Source organism: Podarcis pityusensis (assembly GCF_964106645.2).
Source record: "Podarcis pityusensis genome assembly, chromosome: 6".
Classification (NCBI taxonomy): Eukaryota; Metazoa; Chordata; class Lepidosauria; order Squamata; family Lacertidae; genus Podarcis; species Podarcis pityusensis.
In genome coordinates, this window is record NC_138030.1 from 83,987,247 (window position 1) to 84,006,832 (window position 19,586).

A 19,586-nucleotide genomic window follows, 5' to 3' on the forward strand; every position below is an offset into this window, starting at 1 on the left:
TTCTAGATCAAGGCAGATGCTGTTGAGCACAATAAAACGGCAACTGCAGCGTAGCAAAACAAAATGTTTCCCACATGCCTTTGCAATCAGTGTGAGGGCTTTTTTGCCCTTAGTTGAGTTATTGCAATATTAGATCTGGCTGGCTGTGTACTGCCAGGAAAAGTGAACCTTGATCACAAGAAGCAACATTTAAATGATAGAAAAGCAACCATATACATCACTGAAAAGGGATGCAAAAGATCACTAAGGTGGGGCTATTTTCCCTAGGGCTTCTAAAATTACTCAAAAGCACACTTTTCATCTTGAAAATTTAATATCATAAAAATCCATTGCCGCACTAGTTTTTTCAGAAATGTGTGTCTGCACCTCTCCCGTCTCTTCCATTCTGATCATGTGCCAACTTTTCTGGGAAGACCAAGTAGGTGAACTTTGATTTTGCAACAGATTTGGCATTGCTTCTTTGCTGGAATTATGGAACACCTTTTATTTAGGAGACATGTTTGTGAAATAAAGAGATGGGTTTGGAAGGTATCCCTTTGAACAGTGCATAAACAAACTGTAGTATTTTCTTCAGTAAGACACGTCTGGGAGAAGTGCATTGTATGTGAATATTTCCTAACAAGAGAATCACAAAAAGGAAGAATGTAGATGGTAAGAAATGGCACTGGAACTTTTTCCGGGAATACTACAACCTAGAGCTGCTTTAAAATTTTGGTATAGAAATGTGAAAGCCCTGAGAGCTGAACTGCCTTTACGTGCTTTGTTTTAGACACCTAAATTGCCAACCAAATAAATGTTACTATTTACTAGAGGAATTTGAGCATGGAAGTATGCAAACTAGCTTATGGAGTCTGAAAGTGAGGTTCACAGATCTGTATTTTTATTTATGGCCCATTGAGATGACAGATTTCAGCAGGCAATAATCCATCTTGATCAGTACGGTCCCTCTTGGCTGTATATTCTTATGAAAGATGATGATGGCTGCAATCTGGCTGTGTGTGTGTGTGTGTGTGTGTGTGTGTGAAACATCTTGTCTGTTTGCCAAATGAGGCCCTTTTCTTCAGCTGTGAAAAAGCAAGTTGTCCTCACACAAAAGTTACAGTTGCTTTCAGGACCTCGAATACAAACGTATATATAAAAAGACATTCTGAAAACTCATGCATTTTGGTCCCTTGCACTGTAGAGACCAAGTAGCATTAGTGCTGAGGACCCTTTTCACCAAACCTTTTACATTCTAAAAAAGTGCTTCACTGATTTAAGGAGATGCGTGAGAAAAGGCAAAACGTTCCTCTCCTTTCCAGTGGCCGCTTAGAGCTGTGATACACCCTTAGGCCCCTCCCCTTCTCTTGCCTGCCAGGTGGAAGAGAGATCGTGATGTGCATCGTTCAGCATGAAAAGCTGGCATCTTTTGGCAGAATCTCCCCCCCTCCCTCCGCTCTTAAAAAAATAAATAAATCCCATGGCAGCGTTTGCACTGTAAAATGAACCCTGTGAAAATTCAGTGCAGTTCTAAATTCACATAGCTAACATTTTGTGTAATTAATGTACTTTCTGCGGAGATCCGGATTGATTTAGAGTAAAATCAAACATAAAAATCAAGAGTTGACACTCCCTTTTCAAATATAGCTTGGGGGCACTTCCTGCACTGTTAATTTATCATAGGATTGAACACAATGTGAGGTGTGATTGCAGGACCAGAACTTTGGGTGCTGCCTGCCAAGCAAATGTTTATTCATTTTATGGTGGTGGGTATTGCTTTAAACTGCTTTAGGTGCTAATTTTGCAAGTGTCATATGGACGCCTACCTTAGAGGCCTTCACACAGATTGCTTCAAATATTTAAAAAGGGGTTTTAGGTATCTGATACATATCTGATTCATATACTGTGCTATATGGAGGCCTCTCAGATGCAGAAAATAGTAGTGCAAGAACCACACCCAACTCAAGTCAAAACCAGTCAAATACTTGCAAAACATCAAGGGTTTTTGCAAGTGTTCAGCAGCAATGCTCACAAAGGTACCAGTCATTCTTGTGGGTCTCTTCCTTACCCTGCCAAATCTTTCTCCCTTCCTCAGCTCCAGACAATACAGCATTGTTCTGTGTATATTCAGGCATCATTTCCTGCTTGGAAATTATTATCATTAAATTTATTTACCACCCTTCGTTCGAGGATCACCTGGATCACTGAATTTGCAATACAGTTTGTACTATAGGAATGACAATAAATTGCCCTCTTGAGCATTCTCCAAAGCACCATTTCAAGCTCAGAAACTGAATACATAACCTCATCAGTGAGCCCTCGCTGCTGCTAGTTTCCCCTTCTCACAATGTATCACACAAATGCTTCGAATGGGATTGGCAAGTTCATGCATAGGCACAGCTGTGATGTTATGATAATTATGCTGCAATATTGCTAATGTGCAATAATATATGACTTAATGATACTATTGTTACTTTTCAGCCAAATATTAGAATTGGGGCAGCATAGTAGGATATATGCACAAAACCTGTGTTATGATTTTCCAGTGCATTCCTTCTTTCTGGGAATACTTTTTATATGGTTATCCGCAGAGCTATTCATAAGGCAAAAACTACCTAATTGAAAACATGTTCTGCTGCAAATACTCCGTTTCACATAGCAAAGGAGGGGGAGACAGTGATTTGCTTGAAAGTATAGACAGCAGCATTTGGATAGTGAATCCCAGTTTTCAGACATGTGTCATTACAGTTTTGAACTTCTTGGCGCCAGAAGCCAGGATTTCCTGATGTTTGAGCTTGATGTAAAATGCATTAGTGCTCTGGGGCATGAACAACAGAATTGCTATTCCCCAGCGTTCGGAGTTCAACTGCCCATCTCTTCAAATCTGACTTGGTGTTGGAAGTTAAAATCATACTTAATAGGAAGGCTAATTAAAAATAATTGCAGAAAGGCGGGATTCTCTTATATAGTGTGCATTTCATTCATTCCATAATATCATTCTAGGGCATTTTAATGCTTAACTGTTTACAACCTAATAGGAATTGTATGTGCTTGAGGCTTCCCCTTCTCAATTTGAGAAACACTTTCAGCATTTCATCAGCTGTTACTGCATTTAACACAGTACTACCACACACGTGTTTCTCGCTGTCTTTTGGTTCTTTATTAGATAACTTCTATAAAATAACTTTACCCAGGGGTTTGTAACTTTGGGCTGCCCTTGTATCCAAGCCAAATATTTTAGCCACCACCTCTTAACACAGTAGTATAGTGGCAAATTCAGAAGTGCAGGGTTCATAATAGTCACGCCTCACCCCCTGCCAGCCATGCCCCTTCTAAGACTACAATAAAAATGAGCTTTCAGTCTCTTACTTTGTTTGGAGTTCTGTTGAACTCCAATGCTGGATATGGGTAGTATTGCTTTCTGAGGTTCAGCAAGAAGACGACAATGATAAGCAGGAAAAAATGTGGGTTTTTTGCACAAAATAAAGCACAGCTCAAAAGCGCAAGTCTCACAGACACACTCTGAGCAAAAGTGTGTTTTGCTCTGTTTTGCAGAGCAGAGTAATGCAGTTTTCAAAAGTTTGACTAATGCAGCCCCCAAGTGAAAAATACAGGGTAGTGATATAAATACGCATAAATGAAAAGCCCTGCAATTTCAGAATAACAGGGTCCTTGCCAAAGTAATAGCAATTTTGCTTTCAAATGAATCCAGTTTCAAACACTTCTCAGGAGAATGGAGGGGGAAGGGAACGAGAAATCAGAGAAAAGAATTTTTAGATAGCTCAGGAAAAATCATAGCCAGAGCCGTCCCTTGTTCTAACTAAGTGATTGGTTGATGTTTCACACAGCTAAAACAGGCTAACCATGTACAGTGGAACCTTGGGTTATGTACCGTCCTCCTTACGAATGCTTCGGGTAATGAGCTCCATTAACCCAGAAGATGATGCTTCTGGTTGTAAACTTTGCCCCAGGATGTCAGCGAAAGTCACATGGCGGCAGTGGGAGGCCCAATTAGTGAAAGCGCACCTCATGTTAAGAATGGTTTTGGGTTAAGAACGGTCCTCCAGAATGAATTAAGTTCGGAACCGGAGGTACCACTGTAGAAGGAAAAATGTAGGAGCCACAGCCACCCCAGTGGTAGGTGAAAAAGCAAATAAAATATATATGCTCAACCCAGGCCTTTCAGCACAAATGGGCTAGAAGGTCCATTTGAGAACCAGTGTAGTGTAGAGGGACGCGGGTGGCACTGTGGTCTAAACCACAGAGCCTAGCACTTGCCGATCAGAAGGTCGGTGGTTCGAATCCCTGCAAAGGGGTGAGCTCCTGTTGCTCGGTCCCTGCTGCTGCCAACCTAGCAGTTCGAAGGCACATCAAGTGCAAGTAGATAAATAGGTACCGCTCTGGCAGGAAGGTAAATGGTGTTTCTATGCGCTGTTCTGGTTTCACCAGAAGCGGCTTAGTCATGCTGGCCACATGACCCGGAAAAACTGTCTGCGGACAAACGTCAGCTCCCTCGGTCAGTAAAGCGAGATGAGCGCTGCAACCCCAGAGTCGTTCGCGGCTGGACTTAACAGTCAGGGGTCCCTTTACCTTTATAGTGTAGTATTTAGTGTTGGACTGGGACCTGGGTGGTATTTAGTTTAAATTTGAAATGCTCATTGCAAAGGCGTTGTGTTCCATTTGTGAATGGAGGTTTTACAGTAAAGTTAGTGATTTTTGGAGTGGGGAGGTAGAGTATTACACTTTCAAGATGGCAGATGTGTCATAAAAATGTAAGACTTTCCCAAGCTGGTTCTGTATGTACAATTTATAAACTAGTAGGTTAAGACATTCTAATAAGGAAAGCTGGTATGTCTTAAAAACAACACAGGACATAGAGTAAAAAAGTGAAGGCTTTGCCACACATCCTTTATTATATATTTGTCACACTTCTATCTATCCCCAGCTAAATGGCAAGTCATTTGTGGTTTGTAAAAGCTGCTATTACCGTGGTAGTATTTCCTTACCTTTTCTGGCCGTAGTAGAGCAAGATATGTCACAGTCTATAAAATTACTACAGTTGCTTTTGTTTCAAAACCAACAATTTTTTAAATATTTGTAGATGGTGGGAACCTAATCCCAGTATACAGTGGTACCTTGGTAGTCAAATGGCTTGGCTCCCAAACAAATCGGCTCCCAAATGCCCCAAACCTGGAAGTGAGTTTTCCAGTTAGGTAACATTTTTCGGAAGCTGAATGTCCGACACGGCTTCCAGTTGAATGCAGGAAGCTCCTGTAGCCAATCGGAAGACGCCCCTTGTTTTTCTAACAGTTTTGGGAGTTGAACGGACTCCTGGAACGGATTAAGTTTGAGAACCAAGGTACCACTGTCCTGTATTTGCAGTGGAGTGTTGTCATGCAGGTGTGCAGCCCAGGTGGGCAAGCAGATGGGCAGGTGACCCAGGTGAGCCACATAGGAACTGTCAGGACAGACAGACTACCTTGCCATCAACTGGCTTGCTCTGCCGCTACCTATCTCAGACTGATGCTGCTATTTCAGCCTCTACAGTGGCAGTGGCCAAGGAGGCCCATGCAAGCCACAGAGGAACAGGCAGAACAGAATAACTCCTCAGCACCTCTCCTCTTCTGCTACTGTCATCGGCCACTTTCCCCTTCTTCGTCCTCCACAGCTGAGGCTGAAATGATGATTGTTTGAGGCAAGCAGTAAGGAGGGGAGGATGAACTGTTTTGGGGTGCTATTATTGCCCAGTGATGTAACATGGGAGCTTAGCATGGTGCACGGAGGCAGGAGCTTTGAATTGGCTCCACCACCATGCACTGAGGTCTCTGCCCCTTTTGCTAAGTGGTAGTGACCCACAGTGTTGGCAAGCTGGGAGAGTAACTGAACCCCACCCATGCCAGCTCACCAGCCACTATCAGGATTGGGCAGTGGTGTGGGCAAACTGGGGGGCTTTGGATGAGCTATAAGGGCAGGGTTGGCAAGGTCTAAGGGAAGAGAGCTTGGTGAGGGCAGGCACAGCCCCTAGTATGCATATACTAGTACTGTATCATTATATAGAACCATGTATGTGCCTTTATTCGGATAAGGAGAACTTTATGGGGAAGCAGGCTCATGTTTGCAGGTCAGCAAACATAGAGGTATATCAGATGCATGTTTTCATGTGCATTTGAAGATGGATGATACAATCCACACTGCAGCGCTTTTAGCTGGTTGCAGATTTTGATGCTTATCTGGAGTTGCTAGCCATCATAACTTCACATAGCCAGAGTTGGATCCTGGCGATAGTGGCTACGTTGGCAGCGACTCTTAATCATTACATATAACGTGCACTTTTGTTGAATGTCCTTAAGACACTTCTGAGTTCCCTTTAAGTCCAGTGAAATGAAGTGATATTCGACTTTTAGCACTTGGACATCATTCATTTGCCTACCCTCTCCAGGAAGAACTGAATTAGATTTTATTAGCAGATTGGGCCTATAAACCAGTAGTAACGTTTTATTAGTTTATCACACATCAGCATTAGCAAACTGTAAATCTACTTCAGTGAACAAGAAAAGGTCTCTAGAGGCTTTGAAAAACTGGTGTTTCCAGAGGAAAGAATGTTCTAATCCGAAAAAAGGTATGACCTTAACAGGCAAATATCTTCCTTCCCTGCATTTCCAATGCCCAGCTTGGGAGTCCTGTTGCATTCAAAATGCAACCCCCACATGCAAGGAGGTGGTATTGGAGGTTTTGAGGGAACCCAAAGTCAGCAAAAATCCCCCAAAAAATATTTAGACAAAAGTACTATAAGGATAGGGATGCGGGTGGCACTGTGGGTTAAACCACAGAGCCTAGGACTTGCCAATCAGAAGGTTGGTGGTTCGAATCCCCGCAACAAGGTGAGCTCCCGTTGCTTGGTCCCTGTTCCTGCCAACCTAGTAGTTTGAAAGCACATCAATGTGCAAGTAGATAAATAGGTACCGCTCTGGCGGGAAGGTAAACGGCGTTTCTGTGCGCTTCTCTGGTTCGCCAGAAGCGGCTTAGTCATGCTGGCCACATGACCCGGAAGCTGTACGCCGGCTCCCTCGGCCAATAAAGTGAGATGAGCGCCACAACCCCAGAGTCGGTCACGACTGGACCTAATGGTCAGGGGTCCCTTTACCCTTTACCTTTACCATAAGGATATGAACCCCCAAAACAGCTCAACGAGGGTTGAATCATAGAATTGTAGAGTTGGAAGGGACCCAAGGGTCATTTAGTCCAACCCCCTTCAATGCAGAATCTCAACTAAAGCATCAGTGACCAATGGCCATCCAGCCTCTGCTTAAAAACCTCCAACGAAGGAAAGTCCACCACCCCCTGAGATGGTCCAGTTTACTGTTGAACAGCTTTTACCATCAGAAAGTTCTTCCTGATGTTGAGTCAGAATCTCCTTCCTTGTAACTTGTATCCATTGGTTTGGGCCTTGCCCTTCAGAGCAGGAGAAAACAAGCTTTGAATATATTAGATATTCCTTTCATGTTTCCCCCTTCAATTCAGGCAGAGCCACTGGGGGCTCTTTCTCCGCCTCCATCAGTGTCTTTATCAGTGGCTCCCAAGCAACACCGGCTTCCCATCTCCCTTTCACTGCTGAGGAACAGCTGTAGCTTCTCAGGAAAGCATCCAAACACATTTGCAACTCAACTTTCAAGTACTGCCCGTGCCAGTGGCAACAACATCAGCTTGCCTGCTTTATGCCCAGGTATTGCTGTCTATGGTGTTACTTAATACAGTGGTACCTTGGTTTGCATACATCTTGGTTTGCATATGTTATGGATTATAAACACGTCAAACCCGGCAGTGCAACCTTTTTTTGGATTACGAACAAAAAGATTTGGGGGGTGCCATTGGCAAAAGCGCGCCTTGGGTTACAACCTGTTTTGGTTTACAAACGGACCTCCAGAATGGATTATGGTTGTAAACCAAGGTACCACTCTATATTTAAGACAGTTTTATTCCCGTGCTGTTTTTTAACACGTCACATTTTATCAAGGATCTTAACTTAATCCTTTGTACCTACTTAATCCATATTACAAAACACCTTGGATTGTGTCCTTTGTTAGTTATACTTTGTGCAGACCCGTTGAAATTAAATGATCCACTAACTTGGGTCCATCAATACCAGTGGACACATAAAAGTGTCCAGCACAACACTGTTTGGTTAGCAGTCAGCAGGGTTTTGACCATACACCTATCTAAGCCGTTGTAACTCCACTCCAACCGCTTATTCCTTTTGCAGGAAAGAGGCACTTTCCTGGACATGGAATTGGATCATGGTTTACTTGCATTCTGACCTCAAAACTTGAGGAAACACTGCTTCTAGGGAGATATGGCCTTTCGTATCTCAGCTTTTCTCCTTCCTTTGAAAAACTACACTTTTCCAGATTCAGCAATGCAAAGTACAGGTGTGCTCAGGGATCTTCACTACAGAATTAGGCAGAAGCAGAATGCTGCTTAACTCTGAGAAGTTACTGCTATTATCATTGGTCAACGATGCTGGCAACCAAGAGGGCTGGGAGCAGCTAAGCTCTTGGGAGAGTTCAGCCTAGGACAGTTCATTTATAAATCCTCCCATTTCTGAAATACTTCTCTAGCCTTAGTCTCAGTTTTTCCATTGTGTCTACAGTTGTCCAAAGACTGTGAAACCAGAGATCTGTCTGCAGAGTTCTCATTTAGATGTTGTTTCTCCACAGACCCTCCCTTACCGTACTTTTTCCATCTATAAGATGCCCCCATGTATAAGACGTCCCCTATTTTTGGGTACTCATATTTATGAAAATGGGGGGGGGGTGGCCTAGAGTATAAGACACCCCCTAATTTTTGACATTATATTTTAGGGGGGAACCTAGTCTTATACACAGAAAAATACAGTATTTGGTGGTGCCTCTGCGCTTCTAATAACTTTTTTTTATTGCTCAAGTATATTTTCCACACTTCAGTCGTGTTGTGGGGTGTGTGTTTGTGTTTGTCGGTGGGAGGCAAACATAGTCCTGGAGTGGTCACATCGTAGGTCTGTTCCCATTAAATTGTGCTTTTAGTATTGAACTGTAGTGAAAAAACGGGGAGGTGGCTGTGCAACACTGAATGAAACCTGCCAGGTTTTGGTTAACACGTTTCCAGTTACTTCCAGTTTTTGCTGTATAAGACTCACTTTTTCCCTCCTAAAAAGTAAGGGAAAATGTGTGTGCGTCTTATGGAGCGAATGCAGGCTACACAGCTATCCCAGAAACCAGAACAGCTCTGCAGTGATCCCTCTTGCTGTTCTGGCTTCTGGGATTCAGAATATTTTTTTCCCGTGTTTTCCTCCTCCAAAAACTACGTGCGTCTTGTGGTCTGGTGCGTCTTATAGAGCGAAAAATACGGTGCATGCATGTTTAGGGAAGCTTTTGATGTTTGATGCATTACGGTATTTTAATATTTTGCTGGAAGCCGCCCAGAGTGGCCGGGGAAGCCCAGCCAGATGGGTGGGGTATAAATAATAAATTATTATTATTATTATTATTATTATTATTATTATTATTATTATCGTGGTGGTGGTGCTGCTGCAGGTCCTGCTATCCAGACACTCATTATACAAAGATCCACTTATCCAAACAAGGAGTTAGTACCCAAACTGCGCTGTATACAATACAGATTTAGATAGTCAGCCAGACTTGTGTATAGTACCGTAAGCAAATAAGCAGCCTTAAACAAGACTGACTTAGGGTGTTTTGCTGATCCACATCAGCCATTTTACCAGAAACCATGGTGGGAGGTAGGGAGGAAATGGGAGAGTTCAGACCAATAAGAGAGTATTTCCCCCCCCCCTTGTTTGCCTTTTACAAGGTTTAAAGAAGGTTTTCCCAGTTATTTTTTCATCATATGGGAGTCAAAATTCTGTGGTTGGGAACACATTAGAAATGTTCTCATAGGAAACAATGGAAATGGTCAACTCATTACGTGAATGCTTGTCTAACAAACAATTTCCTGAGAACACATTGTGTTTGGATAGCAGGACCTGCATTTAGGCCTTGTAGAGAGGTGTGTCTTTGAGTGAGTGAGTGAGTGAGTGAGTGAGTGAGTGACAGATAGCTCTGACAATGAATTTTGCTAAGTAACTTGCAGTTTGTAGAAGTTTTAGCAATTTGCTTTAGCAATTAGTTTTTAATTATTTCATAAAATATCTGTGAATTGTAGTGAGTGGTGATAATTCTGAGCAGAACATTTATCTGATGCTTTTCTCTTGGAGACTGTGTATTCAGCTGTTAATCTAGCTCAAGTATTTAGCTGCCTTGTTTTCTCACATGTGGCTCTTTAATTCACTTACACCTGCAGTCTGGTCAGCATTAATACATACTGAAACTGGGTCTTGAATGTTGGTGCAGTAATTTCAGGTTCCTCCATGTCCTACGAGAGAACAAAAAAATTGTCAATTTCTGAAACTTAGTATTAATTAATTCCCATGTTCTTGCTGCTCCCTGAACTTCCTCCAGATGTGGTGCTTGGAATAGACCAGCTCCTGGCTTACAAGCCATCTGGGCTGTGTAAACTGATTTGTGCCTATATTAAACAATAATTGAACAGAATGCGGAAGACTTAATAAAGAAAATGTACATTGCCTGTAAATCCCAAAAATAAAATATTAAAATGTAGTAAATGGGCATGGAATGTGCAAATGAAGACCTGCTTATTTTAATGTGTTTAGCTGTGACCTTCTCAATTTCAGCCCAGAGGAGGGGGGGAATCTATTTTTCTCTTTTTAAAATAAAACTCCCCTATAAAACTGCTTACAGAAGTATGTGAGACAGAAACAAGGAAATATAATGTTCTGAACTTGACTGGTCCAAACCACTTGAGCTGCTGTGACAGCTCATAAAACAGAACAGTTTTTAGGTGGACTCTGTTTTAGTTGCCAGAGTGAATTTTCTTGCAGGAAGTAGCCTGAAGGTTTATTTTAGTTTCCAGACTGCAGCTTTGATCTCTCTGTTCTGTCGCTTCTCAGGTTACATAGCCCTTTTTCACTGCAGTAAATCTGCAACAGTTAAATGGAATAAAATTTCCTCCTCCTCACTGATCACATGCTGTTAAATGCCAAGCCACAGCCAGCAGAATGTTTGCAGAGCTTCACTGCATGGTACAAAAGCAGTACAAAAGGTTTAATCACATTGTCTTTCTACTCTTCCTTCACTACAAGTTCACAAATTCACTTCACAATAGAGATGCACACAGTGGAACTCGGATTTGCTGTCTGTCTGATGAAAGGGCAGCTATGTGCATGCTTTACTCATGCATAAGAGCAGGTTTGACAGTGATCCAAACCACAAGGACGGCAAAATGTCTCACCAGGGGCCCAACTCAACATAAAGGCTTAAAAAGAGGATTGGACAAGTTCATGGAGGCAAAGTCTAGTGATGGCTACAAGTCATGGTGACTCTGCTGTGCCTCCACTGTTGGAGACTGTGTCTTCTGAATATCAGTTCCTGGAAACCACAGGACAGGAAACTGTTCTCATGCTTGGGTTCTGCTTATGCGCTTCCCATACATATCTGGTTGGTCACTGTGAGAACGGGATGCTTTACTAGATGGGCCATTGGCCTGATCCAGTAGGCTCTTCTAATATTTTTTTTACTAATGCAACTCCATGTGTTCATGCCTAGTTAGCGCTTTCCCAGCTTTTCCGGGCTTTGGGAAGGCAGTGCAAGCACTGCCTTCTGAGTAGACATGGTTTGTTGTTTAGTCATTTAGTCCTGCCCAACTCTTCGTGACCCCATGGACCAGAGCACGCCAGGCACTCCTGTCTTCCACTGCCTCCCGCAGTTTGGTCAAACTCATGCTGGTAGCTTCGAGAACACTATCCAACCATCTCGTCACCTTCTCCTTGTGCCCTCCATCTTTCCCAACATCAGGGTCTTTTCCAGGGAGTCTTCTCTTCTCATGAGAAGAGTATTGGAGCCTCAGCTTCAGGATCTGTCCTTCCAGTGAGCACTCAGGGCTGATTTCCTTAAGAATGGATAGGTGAGGATTGCACTATTAAATCAGGGATGGGAAATGTGTGTCCCCCCAGAGGTTGTTCGTGCCTGTCTACTGACCCTGCTGGTTGGGGAGAGTTGTAGACCTGGAGGGTCAAAGGTTCCCCATTCCTGAGCTAAATAAATTAGGTGAATTGAGGTTCTTTTTTTAAAAAAAAATTGGAGGAAAGAAAAACCATTATTCCTAGAGCTTACTAGAAAGGCTTGTCATAGCTCTGTTACCTTAAAGACCTTATAGACCTTATAGACATCTGGGGCCCTTTTCAATGTTGTGAAATTATTGGGTTTCTGCTTTTGTTTTTATTACGTATTTTGTGTTTTTTTATATTGTAGTTTTGTGTTGTGATCAACCCTGAGATCTACAGATATAGGGTGGTATAGAAATTTAATTAACAATAATCCTTAACAGTGTTGAAACTTAGCATGTTTTGATAACTAAGGGATGCAGGGAGGATGATGTTATTGTAACACCTATCAGTAGTTACAAGAATTCAGCCCATTACAAAATTTAGCAGGAGTCTTAAGATGTATGTTGATGAAAAATAACATTGAAAGCAGCTGAGAAATAGGCTCAAGTTTGGTGTGTATTTAGTATTGCATAATGTATCAAACAGTGTAGAGACCAAATTCAGTACTTTAGGAAGGATTCAAACGCTAGTTGTATTTATCTGTAGCAGAAGCTACAAAACTAATGATGATTGATCCTTCCTTCCTCTTGTGGATTGTTTTGTTGGTGTGCCGGTTATTTATTTATTTACTTTTACTGTTGCTGGCTACTTTACTTCTTTTTATTTATTTATTTAGAAATTTTCTAGAACACATCTTCATCCAAACATGAATTCCAGTGTAGTGTATGAACTGTAATAGTGTTTTGATGATTGAATTTTTAAAACCAAAACTGACAATCGTAGCAGTGAAATAAGATTTGAGAAGCACTAAACCAAAAACCATTCAGTTAGCTAAATTAAAGTGGTGAATTCTAAAAAGCCTAGACAAATAAAAATGTATTAACCTGGCAGTGTCAGCGCCTCCCTTTACTTCCTCTGGGAGGATATACCAAAGAAGGCCCCCTCTCCTTCCTGGATGTATAAAATATAGCTCTCCTGCAGAAGGAACTCAAAGGAAGAGCCTTGTCTGGAGATCTTAATGCATGGGTAGGCAAACTAAGGCCGGATCCGGCCCAGTCGTCTCCTAAATCCGGCCCACGGACAGTCCAAGAATCAGCGTGTTTTTACATGAGTAGAATGTGTCCTTTTATTTAAAATGCATCTCTGGGTTATTTGTGGGGCATAGGAATTCGTTCATAGGAATTCGTTAAAAAATAATAATAGTCCGGCCCCCCAGAAGGTCTGAGGGACAGTGGACCGGCCCCCTGCTGAAAAAGTTTGCTGACCTCCTGTCTTAATGCATGGGCAGGTTGGTATGGGAGCAGGTTCTCCATCAGGATTTGGATCCAAAGCTGTTTAGTGCTTGAAATAACAGCATCAGTACCCCAAAATGGGCTTGGTTGCTTTAGAAAAATTCAGGCTTGAGTGGCTGCGGCTGTGCAGAAACACAGCCCATCCACGATCCACTTCGCAGCTTGTTGGGCTTTGCTTTCATTCCTGTTTTTGACTCTGGTTCTTTTAAGCCTCAGCATCCGTCTGCTTTCAAACTGAGCAGGATGATGCCTGTCCCAGCTCACTTGCGTATGTGCCCCGTGGTGCTAAGCCAGGCCTTTGCACCATGAATGTTGTTCTGTGCCAGGTACGGAACCAATATGTGTGACTGTACAGGTGAGCACTCACATAGCTGCAGTCTCAGGTAAAGAAGCTACCTTTCTCCTACTCTCTTGAGGACTGTGCTTATGAAAGAAATTAGGTTTTGTGGGCCACAACAAATTATTGCAATTTATTGGTGTAATACTTTTCATTTTAACAGAATCATAAGAGTTGGAAGGGACCCCAAGGGTAGTTTAGCAGGAATCTCAACTAAACATCCCTGGTGGGTAGCCATCCACCCTCCGCTTTAAAATCTCCAATGAAGGAGAGTCCACCAGTCCTTGTGGGAGTCTGTTCCACTGTCAAACAGCTCTTGCTGTCAGAAAGTTACTCCTTTTTTGTAACTTGAATCTCCTTTTTTGTGACTCGAAGCCATTGGTTCAAGTCCTCTCCAGAGCAGGAGAAAACAAGCATGTTTCCGCCTCCATGTGACAGCCCTTTAGATATTTGAAGATGCCTAGAGTGTCTCCTCTCAGACTCCTCTTTGCTACTTTGACGTGTCTCTGCTGATTTCAGGGATCCTGAATATATGTGGTATTTTTATTTGCTCTGAAGCAGTGCAAGTCCCAAGGACTTTATAAAATGCATCATGTATTTTTGGAACATTTCCTCTTTTGACAAGTTCTCACGAGCAAATTAGAAAGCTCAGCTGCCATTCTGAAGAGGTCCTAGATCATGCTAGCAGCCTGAGTTATCCGAGAGGTTAAGTATTGGCATTTAGTTTACAGTGCAATTTTCTCTTGACAAGGCTGGCAGGCCAATAGGAAAAAGAAATATTTGTGCTCAAGAGAAGTGCATATGTAGAGACCACAAGCTTAACTGATGGCTGGAAATGATTTCAGACTAAAAAAACAAATCATTAAGAGTGCAGAGGGGGGTAAAATATACAGTCCTATTTTAACGGATCTCAAAATGATCGAGCAACTGAAGTTAGTATTACACAGTAATTAGCTAAGCTAAGCTGTTCACTACTTTAACTCCATGTCTCCCAGTCACTGTAAAGGTTCCAGGGTGCAACTAGACCCGAACCTGTTTTGCGTGTCAGTATATTCCACCAGTGGCAAGAAGCTTGTGAAACCTAAACCCATTGATACATAGTCTAAAGGAGGATGATAAATGACTGTTTTCCCCTCTATTTATAGCTTTTTGTTGGATTTCACAGAAGTGCAACTGCTGTTCTGAACAGCAGGAATGCTTACATCCGAGACCTGTAATTTATCCAAGCACACTTTGGCAACTATATAAAAATTTGCATATCTGAAAGGTGTTATTGTTGAATATTAACTTTGAATTAGATTGCTAGCTTGTTAACACAGTGCGGAAGAGGGTGGGGCTTGAGTAGCCTATAGTTTTGAACTATGAGCATGATATTCATTATCATGTGCACGTTTTGTTAGCAAAATTCTTGTGTACTAGTGTGGATCCATTGCATGTTGGTGCATTGTCTTGTCCCCATATACAAAATGGGGATTATGGTGTCACTTCTATATGCAGCTTTAGAAAAGGAACCGTTAGCTGAACAGCTTTTATAATTATATTTTCTATTCCTGTAACACACCATGGGACCTCAGCTGAAGGACAGGCAAGAAACATTATTTATAAATCAATCAATCAATCAATCAATCAATCAATCAAACCTTCAAGTAATTCTGGGATTTATTTATTTTTTAAAGAAAATTAAGGAGATCTATGAAATGGTAGGGCACTGGTGCAGAGACAAGGAGTGATTTCTTGCTGATTTCTTTGTGCCACTTCTTTGTAGTTGCTAAAGCGTTACTTGAATATTCATTCTGGAGTTCCAGCTGCAGAACACATTTTTATGTTCATATAAACTTTTTTTAAAAAAAAACAATCAAACCAAAGCTTAAATTCTTACCACATCGTGGAGGCCTCAGAATCTGCTTTTATGAACCTGGGTCATGCTATGATATAACCAAATTTGCAACTACTCTGAGCACATTAGTTGGTAGGGAGAGTAGAAACATTGAACTTTCATTGTACAAATTCTATCATCCATTTTAGAAGTCAGAATTTGTGCTAATAGGCATGAAGAGATGAAACCTTCATTAGTTTGTATAATAACTTTTAAGGCCTCACTGGTACTTATTTATTAACTGCACAAAGTCTTGTTCTCTGCATGGAATAGTTTAAGGGTTTCTCTTAGTCTGTTGCCTGGAATGTGTATTATTCATGGTTTTCTGCTTCCATCTGAAGCTTAAAGGTTCTCTTGTGTGGGGAAGAAAGGCAATGAAGAGCAAAGCCAACACATTTTTAGACAAGCAACTCCTAGGAGTATTATAGATCTGGGCTGATTATCAAGGTGTCCCGCAAATTGGTGACAGTCTTTACTATGCTTGTCCTTACCAGCCACAAAGTTATCTATGAGTTACCCATGTGTGAGGGTCCCCTTATTTATATGTTAGTGTTTGGGTATGATTGCTCCTCCCTCGTTGTTGTTTGCCACACTGACTAAGAAATGCCTAAAAAGTTCTGTACCAGCACCATGTCTCCATAGGACTTCTGACACTGGCATTAAAACTATCCTTACATTTAAAACTTTAGACACCAGCATTTCAATGTGGGAATTGACCATAAGGGAGCAGCAATTATGTCGCAAAAGTAACATGTAAATTAGGCCAGATTCACAGCCTTCCCAGTGATCTTTCCAGTGATCTGAATGTTTTAATATTATGTTGGTTTAATGTCTCAAATTGTCATAGCGGAGCCATCACATACGCAAACCATTTGGAAATAACCAAAATGTCTCGAGCTCTGAACTGTAAGGCTCTGCACCTAATTACTTTCATGTTTATTGAACTAAAGGAGTTGATTTGATCGGAACGTAATTGAAACCATGACTCCCCTCCCCTACCTAATTAAAAATATGTTCAGGAGTAGTTTTGAGTAGGTTGAAGTAAATTGAAAGTGACTGGAAGCAGCTAACAACATCCAGAGATGAGGAGAGAGTGCCACCTACCGGTTCAAAAAGGCAGCCTACTCCTCTGCCCCCTTGTACCCATCAAAGAAATGCATGGAATTGGGCACAAAAGGTTTTGCCAGCAGGGCAGCTTCTGTTCGGTCTATGGAGGATGCTTCCAGATGGGTGCTCAATTTGCAGAAGGGCTGTCACAATATCACCAATAGGCCATTGGCTATCAGGTTTTCCTCTAGAAGGGTAAATCCAGATTAAAAGGAATGTGTGGAAGTATGGGCTGGCCTTTTGATCATAACGACATGTGGATGCTGCAAAAACTTGCAGGCGTGAGAAGCACCAGTTACACAGAGGGCCATCATTTAGAGAGAACCAACATTAAAGATTTTTGAAGCCAAGATTGTGTCTCACCTCTTATATGGCGTTACCATTGCAGGGAGGAACTTGATGTACTACCTTCAAAATAGATTCCTGCGTACGATATTGGCAGTGCCACATAATACACCTGGAGCACTACACTCTATAAGGCCTTAACTCTATAAAAGTTCATATACACAAATCCATGTTTCTGTATTGGAGGAAAATATCATTGCAGCCAAAACAACACTTAGCCAAAAGATGCTTTTTGTATTTGCAGACAAGAGAAGGCTGGGTAAAATCTTGTAGAGGTCTGATGCAGAGTTATTTGATCTCCCCGACAGTGATATTGGTAGTTGCTCCTGGTCACAAGAGGTTAAATATCGTGTTTAGCAAAGATGCAAAAAAAGATATTGAATATATAAAGAATTGCCACCCTGCTATTTGTTACACTAAAATTAAATCAGACCGCAAAAGGGTTATATGTACCTGCGATAATTAACTTTCCCCCCGTTACACGATCTTTCACTCAGCTCAGATTTCAAACAATGCCTACTGAATATCTGGATGGGAGATTTACTAACAGATCTGTAAAAGAGTACCTCTGTATATGTGGATCAGGGCTTATAGAGTATCTGATACATTATATTTTATATTGTCCACTGTATGATTCACTCAGAGCTAAATTTATCTCCCCTTTTCAGATTGCCTTAGAACAGTGATGGCCAAACTTGGCCCTCCAGCTCTTTTGGGACTACAACTCCCATCATCCCTAGCTAGCAGGACCAGTGGTGATGGGAATTGTAGTCCCAAAACAGCCAAGTTTGGCCATCACTGCCTTAGAAGGTCACCCAGATGAAAATTAAATGGCTGCTGGCAGATGTTGATAATTGCATCAGCTCTAAGGTGGCACCATTTGCACTAGCGGCAAGAAAGAGAAGGTCAACATGTCCGGATAGTGGAAGTGCCAAACCCCAGGGATGCTGACCAGAAGGAATGCTTTTACATTTTGGACATTGTAGATTTGTCCTGGTCTGGTGCGTGAAATGTCTTTTGCTTTGCAGCTGTGCGATTTGTGCTCATACTGCCATGTGATGGCTATTGGCTATAAACAATAAAATAAGATGATGATGAATACTTGGCTATGATGGACCAACGATTTGATTGAGTATAAGGCAACATTTTCCATGCAAAGCACTCTGGCTACCCCTGTGTTAATTGCTGCTTCCATGTTACGCTGGTCACCCAAGTAGCCTTAATTTGCTGGAGAGACAGCTGATTTGATAAGAACCAGTTCTCTAAGACAGGGCAGAGACTTCAACCCCCAGCATATGCTTGATACCAAATAGGTACATTTCAATATATTTTTGCATTCTGGAAAAAGTCAGAGGGGACCTTGTACTGCGTGATGTCCGTTTGCAAGGATCAGTTTTCAAATGTCAACTCAGGTGTTTTTCTTTTCTGCATAGCGTTGCTGTGGATGGATTTGGCCAGCCCATGGGTATCCCAAGCCGCCCCACCACTGCTTACGGATATCGGCCGGATGAACCGTACTACTACACCTTTGGAGCCCGATAAAACATCCTGATGTATTAAACTATTGCCTTCCCGTATTCTTGAACTGTAGTTAAATTAAGACTTATCTCCGTCTTCTTAGTGCATGGTTATACAGTTTACGGGTCTTTGTGGTGCATTTTCTTCTATATGTGTTGCAAAGAAATGTTAGTCGTTCTGTGACTCCCTTTTTGTACAGTTTGTGCTGTATGTTGAAATCTATTAACTGGAATGTCAACACTTGTTATGTATATTAAGCAACTAATTTAATTGCTATTAAATGCAGGTCCTGTAGACCGTGGTACTGAATACTAAGGCTCTGTGAGTTTTTAATTAAGCTTACTACTGTTGAGGAGCAATCATTTTAACTGGCTTCTGAAAAAGTAATTGATTTATCCTTTTTAATGTCCTTGAAGAAGGCTGAATACCACCCTTAAATCCAGGGTTGGCCACCTTCTATGAGACTTTACGAACAGAGACACACTTCGTGCACCTGCTACAAGTGATATGTTGCATTAGTGTCATTGAATAGTTCTAACACAGGTGTGCATATACTTTTGTGACCATGCTGCTTGCAAACTGCAAGAGACATCCTATGCACATGGTGCTCTGTGTTGTTTGAATACAGGGAGTGGTGTCAAAATGGTGAAAACCAATAGGGCAAACTTGGAAAAGGTGCATATATCTGAAAGCCAAATGTTGACTTTACTCTTCTTTGGGGCAACTGCGCTTAATTTACCTCTACGTACAAGGTGTGTTTCCTGAGGAACTTGTATTTACGTGTGTACAAGCATAGGTGAGGCATCCAGACCATAGTGACATTCTTAATTAACTGAGACGTAAAAGTACAATTCCACATTTTCCATATTCATATTCTAGAGCAGTGATGGCCAAATTTGGCCCTCCAGCTGTTTTGGGACTACAATTCCCATCATCCCTGGCCACTGGTCCATTAGCTAGGGATGATGGGAGTTG

The 19,586-nt window shown here is 41.8% G+C and overlaps 1 protein-coding gene and 1 long non-coding RNA gene across 3 annotated transcripts in view; one reads left to right on the forward strand and one right to left on the reverse strand.

Annotated features, from left to right (window-relative positions):
* The window catches only part of KIFAP3 (kinesin associated protein 3), an 81,027-nt gene extending 62,107 nt beyond the window's left edge, over positions 1-18,920 (forward strand). For both annotated transcript variants that reach the window (XM_081012128.1, XM_081012127.1), the window contains exon 20: positions 18,527-18,920. In XM_081012128.1, the coding sequence (XP_080868254.1) occupies positions 18,527-18,635 (109 nt within the window). In that variant the 3' untranslated portion in view covers positions 18,636-18,920. The remainder of the gene's footprint in view (positions 1-18,526) is intronic.
* Positions 9,804-11,792, reverse strand: LOC308480679. The gene is made up of 2 exons (XR_013988222.1): positions 11,483-11,792; positions 9,804-11,436 (listed from the first exon to the last, which is right to left on the reverse strand). It is a non-coding gene; the product is annotated as an uncharacterized lncRNA (long non-coding RNA).
* Positions 18,921-19,586: the final 666 nt, after the last annotated feature.